The 19021-nt window shown below is 38.8% G+C and overlaps 1 protein-coding gene across 2 annotated transcripts in view; it reads right to left on the minus strand.

Annotated features, from left to right (window-relative positions):
- Positions 1-19021, minus strand: part of COL19A1 (collagen type XIX alpha 1 chain) — a 1614879-nt gene that overhangs the window by 726560 nt on the left and 869298 nt on the right. For both annotated transcript variants that reach the window (XM_077289962.1, XM_077289964.1), the window contains exon 18: positions 8986-9039. In XM_077289962.1, coding sequence (XP_077146077.1) covers positions 8986-9039 — 54 coding nt within the window. The remainder of the gene's footprint in view (positions 1-8985; positions 9040-19021) is intronic.

Genomic DNA, 19021 nt, shown 5'->3' on the forward strand with positions numbered 1-19021 from the left:
ATGAGTTTATACTGGACCCTGTATCGAATGGGTAGCCAGTGTAATGACTGACACAAGATGGAGGCATCGGTGAAGCGGTTGGACAGAAATATGACCCTGGCTGCTGCACTCAAGATGGATTGGAGAGGAGAAAGTTTGGTAAGAGGGAGACTGATCAGAAGAGAGTTGCAGTAGTCCAGACGAGAATGAATAAGAGCGACAGTAAGAGTCTTAGCAGTTTCAAAGGTGAGAAAAGGTCGGATTCTGGAGATGTTTTTAAGATGCAGGTGACAAGAGCGAGCGAGTGAGTGATCGGATATAGGGAGTAAAGGAGAGTTCGGTGTTGAATATGACCCCAAGACAATGGGCATGCTGCTTGGGAGTTATGGTTGAACTCTCCAGGGTAATTTCGATGTTGGGAAGAGTGAGGTTAGTAGAAGGGAGAAACACAAGAAGTTCCATTTTGGAGAGATATAGTTTCAGATAGAGGGAGGACTGTTGTGAACTCTATTTCTGGGCTCCCTCTTGTGGTCACAAGTGGTACTGTGTGAGTGCTGTCTTTCTGCAGGTTTGTGACTGGCATCAGCTGTCTCGTTATCTGTCGGCTGGTTTTCTATTTAAGCTCACTTGGACTCTCAGTCTATGCCTGCTGTCGTTGTATTCAGTTCAATTCTGATTGCTCCTGTCTACATCCGTTATCAGTCTCTCCATGAGAAGCTAAGTTCTGTTTGCTTATTCTTGCTCATCTATGTTCAATATGTTTCCTAGAATATTATGAGTTTTGTCCAGCTTGCTAATATGTGATTTCTCTGCTTGCTGGTAGCTCTGGGGTGCTGAGTTGCTCCCCCCACATCGTTAGTTGGTGTGGGGGTTCTCGCATTCTCTGTGTGGATATTTTTGTATAGGGTTTTTTACTGACCGCACAGATCCCTTGCTATTTTCTGCTATCTAGTGTTAGCGGGCCTCATTTGCTTAACCTGTTTCATCTCTGCGTTTGTCTTTTCCTCTTAACTCACCGTTATTATTTGTGGGGGGCTGTTCTATATCTTTGGGGTTATTTCTCTGAGGCAAGTGAGGTCTTACTTTATCTCTAGGGGTAGTCAGTTTCTCAGGCCGAGAAGAGACGTCTAGGATTTCAGGAAACGTTCCACAGCTACCTTTAGTGTGTTTGGTTAGGATCAGGTTTTGCGGTCAGTCCAGTTACCACATCCCCAGAGCTTGTCCTATTATCTCTGACTTAGCTGGTTAGATTTGTGATCTTAAGCCACTGGGATCATAACAGAGGACATGATGTTAGAGACAGCAGACAGACAATCCTTGGTATTTTGAATTAGGGTAGGGGTGATGACAGGGTAAGAAGTGTATAATTGGGTGTCATCAGCATAGAGATGATACTGGAACCCAAATCTGCTGATTGTTTGTCCAATAGGGGCCGTGTATAGAGAGAAGAGGAGGGGGCCCAGGACTGAGCCCTGCGGAACCCCGATAGTAAGGGGATGAGGAGAGGAAGAGGAGCCGGCAAAGATACAGTGAAGGAGCAGTCAGAGAGGTAGGAGGAGAACCAGGAGAGGGCTGTGTCCTTGAGGCCTATGGAGCGGAGCATAGTGAGAAGGAGCTGGTGATCCATAGTGTCAAATGCGGCAGAGAGATCCAGGAGAATCAGCAGAGAGCAATAACCTTTGGATTTAGCTGTTATTAGATCATTAGAGACTTTAGTGAGGGCAGTTTCAGTGGAGTGTAAAGAGCGGAAACCAGATTGTAAGGGGTAGAGAAGAGAGTTATCTGAGAGATAGCGGATTAGACGGGAGTGGACCAAGCATTCCAGGAGTTTAGAGATAAAGGAAAGGTTAGAGACAGGTCTGTAGGTAGCAGTGCAGTTCTGGTCCAGGGATGGCTTTTCAAGTAAAGGGGTTATGATGGAATGTTTAAATGAGGAGGGAAAGATACCTGAAGAAAGAGAGAGATTAAATATTTTAGTCAGCTGAGTGGTGACCACTGGTGAGAGAGACTGCAGGAGAGGTGAAGGAATGGGGTCACTGTTGCAGGTTGTAGGCCGAGCAGAAGCGAGGAGCTTGGAAACTTCTTCTTCTGAAACAGGCTCAAAGATATCTAGTGAGCTTGAGGTGCGGCAGGGAAGGGGATCCAGGCACTGAGGAGATTGGGCTGAGATATCCTGATGGATGTGGTAGATTTTTTCTAGGAAGTAAGTGGCCAGATCCTCACCACTGAGATTGGTGATGGGGGCTTGTACTTTAGGTTTCAGGAGGGAGTTTAAGGTTTCAAAAAGTCATTTTGGGTTGTTGGATAGTGAGGTGATGAGGGTGGTGAAGTAGGATTGTTTGGCCAGATAAAGGGCAGAGTTATAGGTTTTGAGCATGAACTTATAGTGGATGAAGTCTTCTGCTAAGAGAGATTTTCTCCACTGCCGCTCTGCACACCTTGAGCAACGCTGAAGAAAGCGTGTTTGCATAGTGTGCCAGGGCTGCCGTTGTCTGTGTCGGGTCTTTCTGCGTGTAGAAGGTGCTGCTTCATCTAGGGCATTCTTCAGTGTATTATTGAAGTGTGACAATGCTAAGTCTGGACTGGAGAGGGAGGAGATGGGGGCTAAAGATGTGTGGAGATTGTCCATAAGCTGCTGGGTATTAATGGTACGTGTATTCTGATAAGTGTGGTAAGTGGGGGTGTCCCGAGTGAAGAGACAATTCTTGACGGAGAATTTTTTATCCATATTTATTATTCAAAAATGTGTATTTTTTAAGGTAAAGATAGAAGTTTGAGCAATTCTGTTTTTTTTCCTTACTCCATTCATTGCAAGATAAATATGATGACCTAAAGTTATTCTTTGGCTCATCCCATTTGCTCATGTAAACACTCTATTGTAGAAAATAACTATTTTTTATTTTTTCATTAGCTTACAGATAATAGCAAATGTCATCTTAACCACCAGTGCACTGTACAAATAATGTAATAAGTCACGTAACTCAATGCACACTATGGTGATTGCAAGTGCGCTGGGTTATTTAGGATGAAACTTGGAGCTTTTGTAGCATTATGAGGACTTGACTTTTGCAAGCAAGGTATATTTTTTAATGCCGCCATTTTGAATTTTGGGCTACACATCTCATTGATTAACATTTAGTAATGCTTCTAGTAGTAAATGAGAGAAAAACATCAATTCTGTAAGCCCTGCCTGGAATTTCTTCAGGTGTTTACTATGTGGTGTAAACCACATAAACAACTCTATTGCATTGCCCTTTAAAAGTGGAATGTATGTATACTTTATTCTACTAATTTTGCACTATATATGGATTTTATTAGGAAAATAGATATTATTGATTTTTAGATGAAACCTTTTTATTTAAATAAACTTTTGTTGCTTTGTGTATGCCAATATAGGACTTAACAGTTTGATATTTTGATCACTTATAAAATACAATGCACTGCTCTTATATTGCAGTGTGATATTTCCCGCCAGTGATCTACTGACCGGTAGCAAGTTAGGCCTATCTTAAGCAGGAGTTAAAAGGCAAAAATACATTGCTGGCAAAGAGAACTTTCCGAAAATAAATTAGCAAAATTTGAAAGGGATTCCAGGTGTCTGACAATGGATGCCAGCTTTCACTATCTAGATGCTGTGAGTGGAACTTATCTCCAACACCAGAATGTCGGGTCTTTAGGTACCTTCACACTAAACGACTTTGCAACGATAACGATAGCGATCCGTGACGTTGCAGCGTCCTGGATAGCGATATTGTTGTGTTTGACACGCAGCAGCGATCTGGATCCTGCTGTGATATCGCTGGTCATTGCTGAAAGTCCAGAACTTTATTTGGTCGTCAGATCGGCGTGTATCGTCGTGTTTGACAGCAAAAGCAACGATGCCAGCAATGTTTTACAATGGTAACCAGGGTAAATATCGGGTTACTAAGCGCAGGGCCGCACTTAGTAACCCGATATTTACCCTGGTTACCATTGTAAATGTAAAAAAAAATCAGTACATACTCACCTTCTGATGTCCGTCAGGTCCCTGGCCGTCTGCTTCCTGCACTGTGTGAGCGCTGGCCGGCCGTAAAGCACAGCACAGCGGTGACGTCACCGCTATGCTCTGCTTTTACTTTACGGCCGGCGCTCACAGTCAGTGCGGGAAGCTGACGGCCAGGGACCTGACGGACATCAGAAGGTGAGTATGTACTGTTTTTTTTTACATTTACAATGGTAACCAGGGTAAACATCGGGTTACTAAGCGCGGCCCTGCGCTTAGTAACCCGATGTTTACCCTGGTTACCCGGGGACTTCGGCATCGATGGTCGCTGGAGAGCTGTCTGTGTGACAGCTCTCCAGCGACCACACAGCGACGCTGCAGCGATCGGCATCGTTGTCGATATCGCTGCAGCGTCGCTTAATGTGACGGTACCTTTAGTTATAGCTGGAACTTTATGGTGGTGTTATGGACACAAATCATTAGAATACAATGTATTTGAGCAAAGACAGGCTCCAGTACATGACCTGACCTGCAAAGGGTTAATTGAAAATGTCAGGTTAAAATTTACATTCAGGCCACAGTCATTGTGTGAAATACAATTGAAGGGATGATTGTCTAACAAAAGAACTGTACTTTACTCCTAGCAAGACATTTGCAGTCAGTCATTGTAATACCCTCTAAGCTATGAAAAATAATAGTGTCTTCATTAGATCTATTTTTTAATAGCCTTTCACTTTTTTCTTTCCATTGATATTTAGCCATGGTTAAAATTATGAGTCATGCCAATAAACAAATAATAATGAAATTACATTAATACAAATGATCGCATAATATTGTTCTGATTATTTAAATCAGTAGTGCTTTTTGTTTGTCTATATAATAACCATGAGTCAAGTTTCAATATGCCAAGAATCACTTAATTCACATTTTGTTCTCTAGGAGTATATAAAATCCTCTCTAATAGATAATAAATGAGTCCCAGATCACAGATAATCTAGAATAAATCATTAACAGTGAATTATTGTGTATTTATTGCTCCATATATGTTGTATGTTATATAAGAAGCAATTTGCCTATTGTCGCAAGAGAACATTTTATATGTAATAAACCTCTTTGTGCCAGGGTGTGTAAGAAGGGTATGTAAGAATGCAGGAGGGTCTTTCTCTTCTGCCAGGAATTGATTTGGGAGGTCCCTGTGAAAGCTCAGTAAAAGCTCATAACAAAGACATAGGTTTGAAACCACACAAAAAGCTCAGAGGAAGCAGGTTTTCACAAATATCATATTAACAATATCACAGAAATGAACAATAGTATTCATGTCAGTTCACTGACTGGCCTATGATAGCTTGCAGATGCCCACTCTGCTTGAAAGACTGGTTTTTTAGCCATATTCCATGAACAGAGTTCAGAGACTCCCAATGCCAGGAGGAAATTAACTTTATTCCACCTGGCAACGTTCATGTTTCAGCCATGTGGGTGATGCCAGTGCAGTTTCAGTCACCAATCTGTGTTTAGACAGCGGCATCTGTAACCGTGCCTCCTGCCCTGACTGACAGCAGCTGATAATTAGAGTTGGCTGTCAGTCAGTGCCTTGGGAGAATAACTGAAACTCAAATGCTACATGGAGGAACAAAGTTAGCCACTGAATATAAATCCCAAATAGAAAAAAAATCTAAATGCCAGCAGTACATTTTTTTGGCCACCACATCATTGCAATAAAATGCAATTACAGAAGATCAAAACATCATATCTACCCCAAAATGGTATCAGTAAAGACGTCAGTTCAGGGCGCAAAAATTAAGCCATCACCCAGCCCCAGATCCTGAAAAATGGAAATACTATTGGTCTCGGAAATTGAGAAACAAGCAAAAAAAAATTCTTGCAAATTGTAAAAAAAATTATTCACCACCTAAATAACCCCCTCAAAGCAATTGTGAAATTGTACTTTGTTTGCAATTTCAACGCATTTGAAAGTTTTTATTTGTTTTCCAGTAGACTATATAGTAGAAAGAATGGCGTCTTTCAAAAGTACAACTCATTCCACAAAAAACAAGCCCTCATTTAGTTATATAAATGGAAAAATAGAAAAGTTTGAAGAATTGGAGGAAAAATATAAAAATCATAACATGACCATAGTGTGAAATGGTTAATAATGCAATTAATTTACTATCCTTTGCCTTAGACTCTGTTGCAAGAACTCCTGTTAGCACAGCTTTGACTATAACCGATGGCAGGAATGTTTTGGTGTAAAAACGCAATAATATAAACTGTATTTTTCCTTCTGACATAGATCACAAATCCTGACATTAGCATAACTGTAGGCTATTTCTCACTAAGTTACCGCTATACTACCTATAGTACAAGAGATGAACAGCAGTATGTTAACTTTTCAAGATCAACAGCCTTAATATATGAAATACTTTACATAGTGTTTTTCTTATTTATTGCTGAGCAGTAGGCATTATTTCTGAAAACAGATCTTTCATGTTAATAAAATGACACTTTGCTCTTTGTACCAAATATTGCTGTTCATGTTTTTAATTCAGGTACAACATTTTGTTCATTTCTGCGGCAGATACACTTTGACTTCAGCATAGCTGTACTGTATATATATATATATATATATATATATATATATATATATATATATATATAGTGTATATATATATATATATATATATATATATATATATATATATATATATATATATATATATATATATATATATATACTGTATATATAATCCTGGGTAAATGAGCTTATTCATGCTTTAGATAGATGCTGCTTTGCAACTTAAGTATCATATAAGTCGCCAAAGAAAAAGTATCCTACTTTCTAATATATTAAAGAGCTAATATTTAGCTGTTATTGCTTTTTTTTTAATAATTCAAGATATATTTTTTTTACATTTAATCAGGAGGCACCTTTTTATTAGTCTCATGTGCAGAAAGTAGTTTCACTTTATCATGTTCTGTGCCATAATTCATTGACCAAATATGCTGAAAAGCCTCTAGGTGCTAAAGTGATCAATTCCATGATGGCTTTAGTGTTTCTTCATCGAATATATTTCCTTACTCAATGTTAAAACACATATTTTCTGTTTGATTTACTGCTTGCATTCCTCAGGGATCTGAGAGAATCTCTGACTGGTCTTTGTTCTAGCACACAACAATAATATACCTCTAGGTACAGGTGGATACCATAAACACCTTAAAAGATAGCTAAAATTAAACAGGTGGTTTAAGTTAAAAAAAAAGACTGAATAAAAATCCATTCAACTTTAAAACTATTTAATACATATCGGTTTCCAGGAGATATGAGTGGCAACATATATGGCTACAAATTCATTTCCCACAGGAGACGTCATCTGGATTTCCAAGATTACTGAAGGGTGAATCTGCCTAGTTATGAAATCATGTATCAACTGCTACAGGCATATTGGCTTCCACATGGCTTCCCAATAAACACATATAAGTATGAAATGACATAGGCATGCAATGCTTCCAGTGATTGAAATACAACCTACAGCAAATATCTGTTCTTACTCTATTCTGAAATAGTAGCTACAAAGGATTTGTGCGTTGTGGCGCTTGTATCATATTTGTTTTTTAATCCTACTAATGTTTAAAAGGAAATTAACCTGTGAGGATGATTGTATTAATCAAACTATTTTTATGGCTGTATACAATGGAATGTAGAACAACAATAAAAGGATACTTGTTTTAAAGAAATTTGTTGCTCCATTGTTGAGAAATCGAGCTTTGAAGTCACATACAAATTAGATCAGAAGTGCAATGGTTTTGTATCCATGCTATTAGAGAATAACTTAAGATCCCCCAGGTCTACAAGCATCTGGATTTATCAGCAACGGCACATCTGATAACTAAAATGGGTCTAATGCTTATACAGTAGTCGTTCTAGGACCTACACAGACATACCGCTAGGTCAATTAATAAAGCCATCCTGACATTGCACTTTAAATGGAAACCGTCGGCGTGATTTTGTAATGTAAGGTAAAGACATAGACATAACGACACTGTAATACTGATTGCATTGATACATTTGATGAAGAATTTCACTTTGTTGTTCATCTTCAAGCACCATTTAAAGTTTTCTGCTAACTAGATTTTGATGCTCAGGGGTTGGACTGTGCACTGTGCGCATTACACGGGATCTTCTCAATGTCAGTGATTCCCTGCCCCTCCATCTGCCTCCTCTGTTTGAAGAGAAGATTTTCATACAGAGAAGGTGGGTCACTGAAAAAGCAGTAACCTGCCATTCAATGACTGGAGGGGACAAAGGGCCAGGGAATCACACTCGGGGAACAGAAGGTCAAGAGCACAGTCCAGCCCCTGTGCACAAGAATCTAATTAGCAGAAAACTTCAAATGGTGATAAAAAAAAATCAAACAGCTAATTTCTTCACCAGTGGTATAATTTTAATCAGTATTACAGCACCATTATATTAAAATTGTGCTGACATTTTCTCTGTAACTCATCCTTGGGTATTCCTAGTTGCTTGTGCAGCACAAGACATGAGGCACAAAACTAAAGTAATGATCGAATCATCACCATCTAAGAACTGAGCACATTTTACTGGAATTAAAAATAAATGTACAAATTTAGACAAAAGTCAATTAATACTGAAACCTTGAAAAAAAGAACAACAGTAAATATTCAAACAAACAAATTAACAAACAAACAAAAAGCAAACAATGTTCATATATTCAATTCCCACCCCATTGTTCGGGCTCTCCTACAGTCTCTGGTGGTCCCCCCAGTCTTTTTTTTACAAACTACCTCAGGACTGGTGTGCCATACTACTCTCATCTAACCACTCAGTGATGCCAGTAAACATGGCATGGGCCCATTGATGCTACTTGATATTTGTGAACAGTGGCCATCAAGGATTGAAAGTTGACTTTTTTTTATAGCTTCTGTTCTTTTTTTTCAATAAGTTAAAAAACCCTTGTAATATTGAATTTTGTTAGAAATGAAAGGTATTGAAAAGACTGTGAACTTACCTGAAGTCCAGCTGGTCCACTATTACCAGGGGGACCAGGCTTTCCTCGTCTACCCTTTAAATAGAAAAAAACAAATACGATTCATAAATAGTGAAGTACAATAAATATTTTTAAAACATGGTACAAATTAAGATGACAATTTAGAATAATACATAATCTAACTCCATATATTGCATATTATTATTATTTATTATTATAGCGCCATTTATTCCATGGCGCTTGTGAGAAGGGGTATACATATTAAGTACAATAATTTTAAACAATACAAGTCACAACTGGTACAGAGGGAGAGAGAGGACCCTGCCCGCGAGGGCTCACAATCTACAAGGGATGGGTGAGGATACAGTAGGCGAGGGTTGGATGATAATCCAAGTCTTCAAGCCCCCAATTAATGGAGTACATACTTGCCACGAATCCAGATTTTGACACAATCTGTTCCACAAAAGGGACAGCACTTTGCAAAGAAAACACTCCCAAAAGTCAACATTTGGGGGTTGTATGTGGCTCTTTTGTGATTTTGTGGATGTAGCTTTGTTGACGTTACTACTATTATATTGTGGTGGCAATGAGGTCCTCAGAGACCAGGGGGCTCACCCCATCTGGTCACGGGAAAGCAAGAATCTGTGCAAAACACCCAGAGGGGCTACATTGTTAACAGGAGCCATTTACTAAACAAACCAGACCAATATAAAAACAGCAGCAGCTGGTAAGGAACCGTTCACATTTTTATTGACGGCTCAGATGTAAATTCTGTCAACAATGCAAAAAAATTAAATAATGTAACTTTTTTCTGCGAAAATGACAGACATCGTGACGGACCTATTATAGACAATGCATAGGTTTATGACTTCATCAATTAGCTCTAATGGCACCTAGAGAGTTCTTGGAAGCTGAAAATAGAAATATAATTTATACGAATCAAGATAAAGATTTATTGACTTACAATTTTACGTTGCTCAATACATTTCATGGTTATGATTTGTCTTAATGTTGTCACAATACAATAATATCAATGTATTGACAACAATTTTATAGACATTCCTGATAGAGCTTGATAACTATGTCACTAATAATAATTATATTAAATGATGCCAGATTAGAATGCAATGGTCTGATTTAATCATAATTCCGTGACAATTAAACGGGTCATTTTCTATTGCCTTATTGAACCAAAATCCTTCCTGATGACTGCTGTCAGAATTCAGTACATCTAGAGCTTTGGGATTCTGATGCATCCTGGTTAAATGTATTCCAAAAGGATAACATTTTGACATATGTTCAGAAAATTGACCTTTCGGTGTGTACTACATATGTTGGGTATTCTCTGACTAGTGTTCAGACTCTTCCAGGCTTATACATTTCATAGAAATGCCTGATTACTGTATAGACATGGAAGAAAGTTTAGTCCTGAAGACGTATGACTAATTGTCAGATGTATTGTTCACAAAAGTGTGCTACAGTAGTAAGTTGCAGTTTGCGTGAAATCTACATCTGCGAGCAAACCTGAGCATGAAGTGTTCTCATTAATTTTTTAGATTTGGCTTCTTCCGCTTAATTAAAACTACTTGTATTTCAATTCCTGCTGCCTCTACAAAAATTCACTGGAAGCTAAAGTATTACTGCTCCATGGAATATTATCATTAGGAGAAATAATAACAGTACTCTAATTACAGTAATCAGATAATGTGATTATTTTGTAACTTATGTATCATGCAAAGTGCGTGGTAATGAAGCACATTTTAATATAGGCTTAATGTATTCACAGATAAAGTTCTGAGCTATTTTAACTCCTTCCTAACAAAATAGCTTGTTTTTGTAATCATTACTGCAGCCAACCATTCAAGGTTATTGTTTTTGTGCCCCTTTTTTGAGCACTGTTTTGGAAGGTCAATAATATGCATTTGCACTTTATACAGCTTCTTGCATTTGCACTTTATTTTTTTTTTTAAAGTATATGAGCACTGGCACTTTCCCTGACATGTGGATTGATTCTTATTACTTTTTATGTTGATGTATGCACCCCTTCTTTTTTACAACTTTACACCACTAGGTGATACTATTTACTATAAATTGTACCTTTTGAGTTACCTTTTCGGTTTTGATATATATGTATACATGCATGTGTTTGGACTGCACATGGATCAGTTTACTATTTCGACTTCTAAAATTTCATGCTAAATATATTTTTGACTTCTATGCCAGTCTTTTTCATTCTGTAATACATCTCCTTTTTTTAACTGTTTTTATTCTTGTGCTTAAATAAAGATGTTTGATTATCTTGTCTCGTATGGGAGTATTTTTCTGTAGGTTCTACAGAGTTAGTTGGATGCTCCAGTAAAGTGCTAAGTGCATAAAAAATGGAATGTTCTTACTGTTTTTTTTATTGTACAAAACCAAAAAGTCTCACAGTATCATAAAAAAGTATTCTATCGCCTCCGGTTGGTGGGAACAAAAAAACAAGCTCTAGGTCTACATTTATATTTACAGTATTCCATTAGTTTAGACAGCACATGCATGATTATAGTTTATCAAGAGTGCCACATTTTTTGTGCAATGATATTTTAAGCACATTCCCTTTTTTGAGGAGATGCACATCAATCTTATATATATATATATATTACTGCAAAAAATTATATATATATTTTAAAGGATCCAGATACATCTCTCTCTCATATGCTAGATAAAAATAAATACATGCTATCTCTAGTGCTTTAACTGTCAGGCATCCGTAGTTACTACTGATCAGTATGGATCTTCCATGTTCTGGGTCCTCCCTTAGCGCACTTTTCACGTTGGCTTCTTCTGAAGGGGTGTGAAGACTATGGATGTACACCACCTATTGGTTGGTTTAGTTTCTGTCATTATTGTGCACTATCATATTGGTGACCCACTAATGAAGAAGGGTGTGAGCAGTGGTGACAAACACTGCTCTTTCGCTACAGCTGACAGTGGGATTGAGTAAAAGAAAGATGAGTTCAGAACATCTCCTTGGCATTATATGGTATGGAGCTACTGTTCTTAAGAGCCCAGCTGACCTCTCTGTTTAGGTGTGATGTTTGTACCACTCATGTTCAACCACGCTACTGGTGGCTGGTCCCCTAAGTAATGAGCTGTACATGATGAAACTCAATTAATTCAATATAAGGTAAAAGGTACAAGGTAGAAGTTAATTTCAAAGTTGCTTATTTTTACAATATCTACCTGATTATGACAACTTAAGAACATAAAAATATCTATTTAAGCCAAGTCCTCTACCAACTAAACCACCTTTCTGTATCATTGTACCAAGAACACTAGTTTTTTGAGGTACAAATAGCATCTAAAACACATAACAAATTATGCAGACGTCATGCTTGCCAAATTGGGCAAAGATTCTAGTTCATTTATCATATTAAATCTCTACAACTGTCCATAGTGTTTGAAGATAGTAGCTTAAAGCTTTAGAGATACAATTAATGCTAACTGTTGCATAGTTTCTATTAGAATCCAAAGTAATTTGGTTTAGCAGAGAAAATGTGTCAGAAATAATTTGAAACTAAATACATCTTTAGCTAGTAGCCAACATTTCCAAATCCGGTGTCATGTTTTAACTTTAAGAACCAAGAAGTTGACTGCATTATTTCAGAGAAAAGCCATTATCATCACACTGTGCATCAAAGGTAGCTACCTGCAGATAGAGCACCCACCCTTTGTTAGATGCAAGTTTCTTTCCAGCAGCACTAGAGAAATCAGCTCGGTGACAGGGAAGGGACCAATCTCAGACAAATTACATATGTTCAGAGATGCTCCCGGTGTTATCATTTGCTAGTGCATGCTATTAAGATGAAAAGAACACAGTGCTATTATGCAGCACCCCGTGCGGAAATCCAGCTCTGCCGCTTTATCAGTAATCTATTGATGTTTCTTTACGTAGAGGACACAGAACACAACAGAAGATTAAATCAATCAAGTGGCCAGTTAATGCAAAGAAAAGGTCCATGTACAACTGAATTCATATTCATCTATACTGAATATAGTCATTATTTCGACTTGTTATGCAAAATCTGCATAACAGACTGCATTAACGAGCAAACTGGGTGTCATAAAATGGGGATACGAGGTATCACTGCTGCAGATATTGTGTATACTGGGAAGGTTGCCGGATTCATTGAGCAGCATCTAAAGATAAGCAAATCAGTCATATCTGCTATGCCATTGTTTTTTTACTTGAAAAAAGATGCTAGTCCAGAGTTGAAACGTGTTGTGGAAATAAAAATCATTCAACTAATCTTAGTCCTAAGAATTCTTGATTACAGCAGTGCAGCCCAATATCGCTTTATCATCCAAGTTGGTGAAGAGACAAATTCGGCAGATCACTTGAACTTGCCAAAGAAATACAATTTTCTTTCAAGTTATTTGTTTTTTGTTAAGTTTTGGCTTAGTTTATACTCCAGCTCCCAATAATGAATAATATAAAAAGAAAGTTAAAGTTGATGTCTGCAGTCACACTATGTGACTACATACTTATGGATCCCCCCAGCACATGCACTGCAAACTATGGGGATCCACCGATTTCGGAGCCCTGACTGGCAGGTACTTATGCTTTATGCACACTCCCGATCAGAGCTCGTCTAGTGGGCATGGCCTTGCTCCATACACTTGTATTAAGAGAGGCCGTGCCCACTGGATGGCCGCATTACTAGATGGGGCACAGTCTTGCTCAATACAAGTGTATGGTGCATCCTCTAAATGGGTTCTGCCCGGGAGTATGCATAACGCATACACACCCCTCGGTCCCAGATCAGAAACCAGTGAATCCTCACAGTGGACAGTGCATGCGCTGGGGGATTCATAAGAATGCAGTGGCACAGTAAATTTAGACTGGACAACCAATTTAAGGCTCACCTTTCAGCTCACCTACACCACCATTCCCACAGCCTACCATGTGGACTCTTCCTTCTACCTTCCCGCCACGTGACATACTCTTTGCTTTTTTTACTCTATGTTGTTGCTTACTGCTCTGATTAGGATGTCCAGAGCAAAACATGATGTCACAACATTCCAGCATACAACACTCATGGCGCTGACTAGGCTTCATGTGACGCAAATCGTATTCTGTTGACATCACAACAAGTGCAGCAATGTCAGAGGCCTGCTCAGCACTGGATGCTGAATCAAGAAAGCTGATAAAGGATTGTGAAAAGAAGAGGCTGTAGCAGTGGCTGCAAGACATGCAAGCAGTGAGGTGATTATTACATTTTTTTATGTTTTTATACAAGTCAGCAAAGTGGCAACCAAGATTTTGCTTAATTTGAACTAGGTAAATTGTATAAAATTCTCATTAAGAAGAATACATAATTTTTTTGTAAAATTCAACATGAATTCTATTAACCCCTTCATGAACTTGGGATTTTCCGTTTTTCCGTGTTCATTTTTCGCTCCCCTCCTTCCCAGAGCCATAACTTTTTTATTTCTCCATCCATATGGCCATGTGAGGGCTTATTTTTTGTGGGACGAGTTGAAATTTTGAACGACATCATTGGTTTTAGCATGTCGTGTACTAGAAAACGGGAAAAAAATTCCAAGTGCGGTGAAATTGCAAAAAAAGTTCAATCTCACACTTGTTTTTTGTTTGGCTTTTTTGCTAGGTTCACTAAATGCTAAAACTGACCTGCCACTATGATTCTCCAGGTCATTACGAGTTCATAGACACCTAATATGACTAGGTTCTTTTTTTATCTAAGTGGTGAAAAAAAATTCCAAACTTTGCTAAAAAAAAAAATTAAAATTGTGCCATTTTCCGATATCCGTAGCGTTTCCATTTTTCATGATCTGGGGTCGGTTGAGGGCTTATTTTTTTGCGTGCCTAGCTGGCATTTTTAATGATACCATTTCGGTGCAGATACATTCTTTTGATCGCCCGTTATTGCATTTTAATACAATGTCGCAGCAACCAAAAAAACGTAATTCTGGCGTTTCAAATTTTTTTCTCGCTACATTGTTTAGCGATCAGGTTAATGCTTTTTTTTATTGATATATTGGGCGATTCTGAACGCGGCAATACCAAATATGTGTAGATTTGATTTTTTTTAATTGATTTATTTTGAATGGGGCGAAAGGGGGTGATTTAAACTTTAATATTTTTTTTATTTTTTTCACATTTTTTTTTTACTTTTTTTACTTTTGCCATGCTTCAATAGCCTCCATGGGAGGCTAGAAGCAGGCACAACATGATCGCCTCTGCTACATAGCAGCGATCTGATGTTCGCTGCTATGCAGCAGAATTGCAGGTGTGCTATGAGCGCCGACCACAGGGTGGCGATCACAGGTAGCCGGGATCAGTAACCATAGAGGTCTCAAGGACCTCTATGGTTACAATGGAGAAGCATCACCGACCTCCGATCATGTGATGGGGGTCAGCGATGCGCTCATTTCCGGCCGACCGGCCGGAAGCGGTAGTTAAATGCCGCTGTCTGCGTTTGACAGCGACATTTAACTAGTTAATAGGCGCGGGCAGATTGCGATTCTGCCCGTGCCTATTAGGGGCACAAGTCAGCTGATCAAAACAGCTGACATGTCCCGGCATTGATGCGGGCTCACCGCCGGAGCCCGCATCAAAGCGGGGCTTCTGACCTTGGACGTACTATCCCGTCCGAGATCAGAAAGGAGTTAATCCCAAAATAATTAGCTTATTTCTATCAGCCCTATCAAAACCCTTTCCAGATTTGTGGTCTAAAACAAACAAGGAGTCTGACTACATTATGAACTAAAGATACACTTATCTTGTGGCCTCCATCATCAAGGAGCCACTAATTACATTGTGTTTGTACCTAATGCAATATATTCATAAAATTCAGGTTCATTGGCATCAGTTTAGCAATGAGGAAGTCCTGATCTAGAACATAATCTCAATTTAGTCCCTAATTTGACAAAGGGATGTTTATATGTGTGCTTGAAAATAGACACTACAATTTGCAGAACAAAACATAAGCCAACATTTTTTTTTAAAGTACACAGGGGATAAACAATTCAATGAATCCAAATACACCTAAATGGTACAAAAATATACCCATTAAATATGAAAAAAGTCTGATAGGGAGCAGGTACACAAGTACGAGGCAGAAAGAATTTAAAAGTTCTATAGATTTTATATTCATATTTCATGCAACCAGCATTTATTAACCCTTTCGCGACATGCGCCGTACATGTACTGCGCATGTCGGGTCCCCTGCTTTGATGTGCGCTCCGGCGGTGAGCGCACATCAAAGTCGCGACATGTCAGCTGTTTTGTACAGCTGACATGTGCGCGCAATAGCGGCGGGTGAAATCGCTATTCACCCCCGCTATTAACCTGTTAAATGCTGCTGTCAAATGCAGACAGCGGCATTTAACTATCGCATCCGGCCGGGCGGCCGGAAATGACGTCATCGCCGACCCCCGTCACATGATCGGGGGTCGGCGATGTATCAGGAAGGTAACCATAGAGGTCCTTGAGACCTCTATGGTTACTGATGCCGGCCTGCTGTGAGTGCCCCCCTGTGGTCGGCGCTCACAGCACACCTGCATTTCAGCTACATAACAGCGATCTGATGATCGCTGTTATGTAGCAGAGCCGATCGGGCTGTGCCTGCTTCTAGACTCCCTTGGAGGCTATTGAACCATGGCAAAAGTGAAAAAAAAAAGTTTTTAAAAATGTGAAAAAATATTAAAAATATAAAAGTTTAAATCACCCCCCTTTCGCCCCATCCTAAATAAAACAATTAAAAAAAACCCAAACCTACACATATTTGGTATCGCCGCGTTCAGAATCGCCCGATCTATCAATTAAAAAAAATCATTAACCTGATCGCTAAACAGCGTAGCGAGAAAAAAATCCGAAACGCCAGAATTACGTTTTTTTGGTCGCCGCGACATTGCGTTAAAATGCAATAACGGGCGATCAAAAGAATGTATCTGCGCCGACATGGTATCATTAAAAACATCAGCTCTGCACGCAAAAAATAAGCCCTCACCCGACCCCAGATCACGAAAATTGGAGACGCTACGGGTATCGGAAAATTGCACTTTTTTTTTTTTTTAACCAAAGTTTGGAATTTTTTTACACCACTTGGATAAAAAATAACCTAGACATTTAAGGTGTCTATGAACTCGTAATGACCTGGAGAATCATAATGGCAGGTCAGTTTTAGCATTTAGTGAACCTAGCAAAAAAGCCAAACAAAAAACAAGTGTGGGATTGCACTTTTTTTGCAATTTCACCGCACTTGGAATTTTTTTCACTTTTTCTAGTACATGACATAGTAAAACCAATGATGTCGTTCAAAAGTACAACTCGTCCCGCAAAGAATAAGCCCTCACATGGCCATATTGACGGAAAAATAAAAAAGTTATGGCTCTGGGAAGGAGGGGAGCGAAAAACGAAAACACAAAAACGAAAAAGGGCCGCGACTTGAAGGGGTTAAAATTGGTCTGTGTGTGTATTATGCAAGTTTTTAAAAGGAAATAGTTAACATATAAAAAGCAATCCTTTCAATGATAGTACCACATTTGAGACTGTTTGAAAGAAAATAAATCAAGCATAAAGTATGCCTGTTATAAGCAGGTGTAGATTTGAACCATATTGCTTTTAATCCCTTACCCCCAAGGGTGGTTTTCATGTTAATGACCGGGCCAATTTTTACAATTCTGACCACTATCCCTTTATGAGGTTATAACTCTGGAACGCTTCAACAGATCCCGGTGATTCTGACACTGTTTTCTCATGATATATTGTACTTCATGATAGTGGTAACATTTCTTTGATATGACTTGCATTTATTTGTGAAAAAAACAGAAATTTTGCCAAAATTTTCAAAATATCGCAACTTTACAACTTTGAATTTTCATGCCCTTAAATCACAGAGATATGTCACATAAAATACTTAATAAGTAACATTTCCCACATGTTTACTTAACATCAGCACAATATTGGAACCAACATTTTTTTTGTTAGCAAGTTATAAGGGTTAAAATTTAAACAGCGATTTCTCATTTTTACAACACCAATTTTTTTTAGGGACCACCTCACATTTGAAGTCACTTTAAGGGGTCTATATGATAGAAAATACCCAAAATTGACACCATTCTAAAAACTGCACCCCTGAAGTTGCTCAAAACCACAATCAAAACGTTTATTAACCCTTCAGGTGCTTCACAGGAATTTTTGGAATGTTTAAAAAAAATGAACATTTAACTTTTTTTTCACAAAAAATTTCATTCAGATCCAATTTTTTAATTTCACCAAGGGTAATAGGACAAATTGCACAATAATATTTGGGGTCCAATTTCTCCTGAGTATGCTTATAACCCATATGTGGGGGTAAATCACTGTTTTGGGGCATGGCAGAGCTTGGAAGGGAAGGAGGGCCATTTTACTTTTTCAATGCAGAATTGGCTGGATTTGAGATTGGACGCCATGTTGCATTTAGAGAGCCCCTGATGTGCCTAAACAGTGGAAACCCCACAATTCTAACTCCAACCCTAAACTCAACACACCTCTTACCCTAATCCCAACCCTAACCATAGCCCTTGCCGCAAACCTAATTCTAACACACCCCTAACCCTAAACCCAACTGTAACTGTAATCCAAATCATAACCCCAACTGTAGCCTCAACCCTAACCCTAACTTTAGCCCCAAACCTAACCCTAACTGTAGCCCAACTCACTTTATCCCAACTCTAACCCTAATGGGAAAATGGAAACAAATACATTTTTTATTTTATTATTTTTCCTTAACAAAGGGGGTAATAAAGGGGGGTTTGATTTACTGCAACACCGGGGTCCATAAAATCCGACCCAAATCATGTTCACTGGGGTCTCGGCTACCTCTGGCGGCCAAGACCCCAGAGAAACTCCGATGCTGGGGGGCGCTATAACCTTAAACCTAAGTGCCATTAAAAAGTGGTGCTGTGGTTTAAGTACCCTTAACTGCCGCCGTTAAAAAACGTATCGGCAGTTATTAAGGGGTTAAATGTAACTCATCATTCTCCCCTGCTCGCGCCGATCACGGGCAGAGCA

Source organism: Ranitomeya variabilis, chromosome 2, assembly GCF_051348905.1.
Source record: "Ranitomeya variabilis isolate aRanVar5 chromosome 2, aRanVar5.hap1, whole genome shotgun sequence".
Lineage (NCBI taxonomy): Eukaryota > Metazoa > Chordata > Amphibia > Anura > Dendrobatidae > Ranitomeya > Ranitomeya variabilis.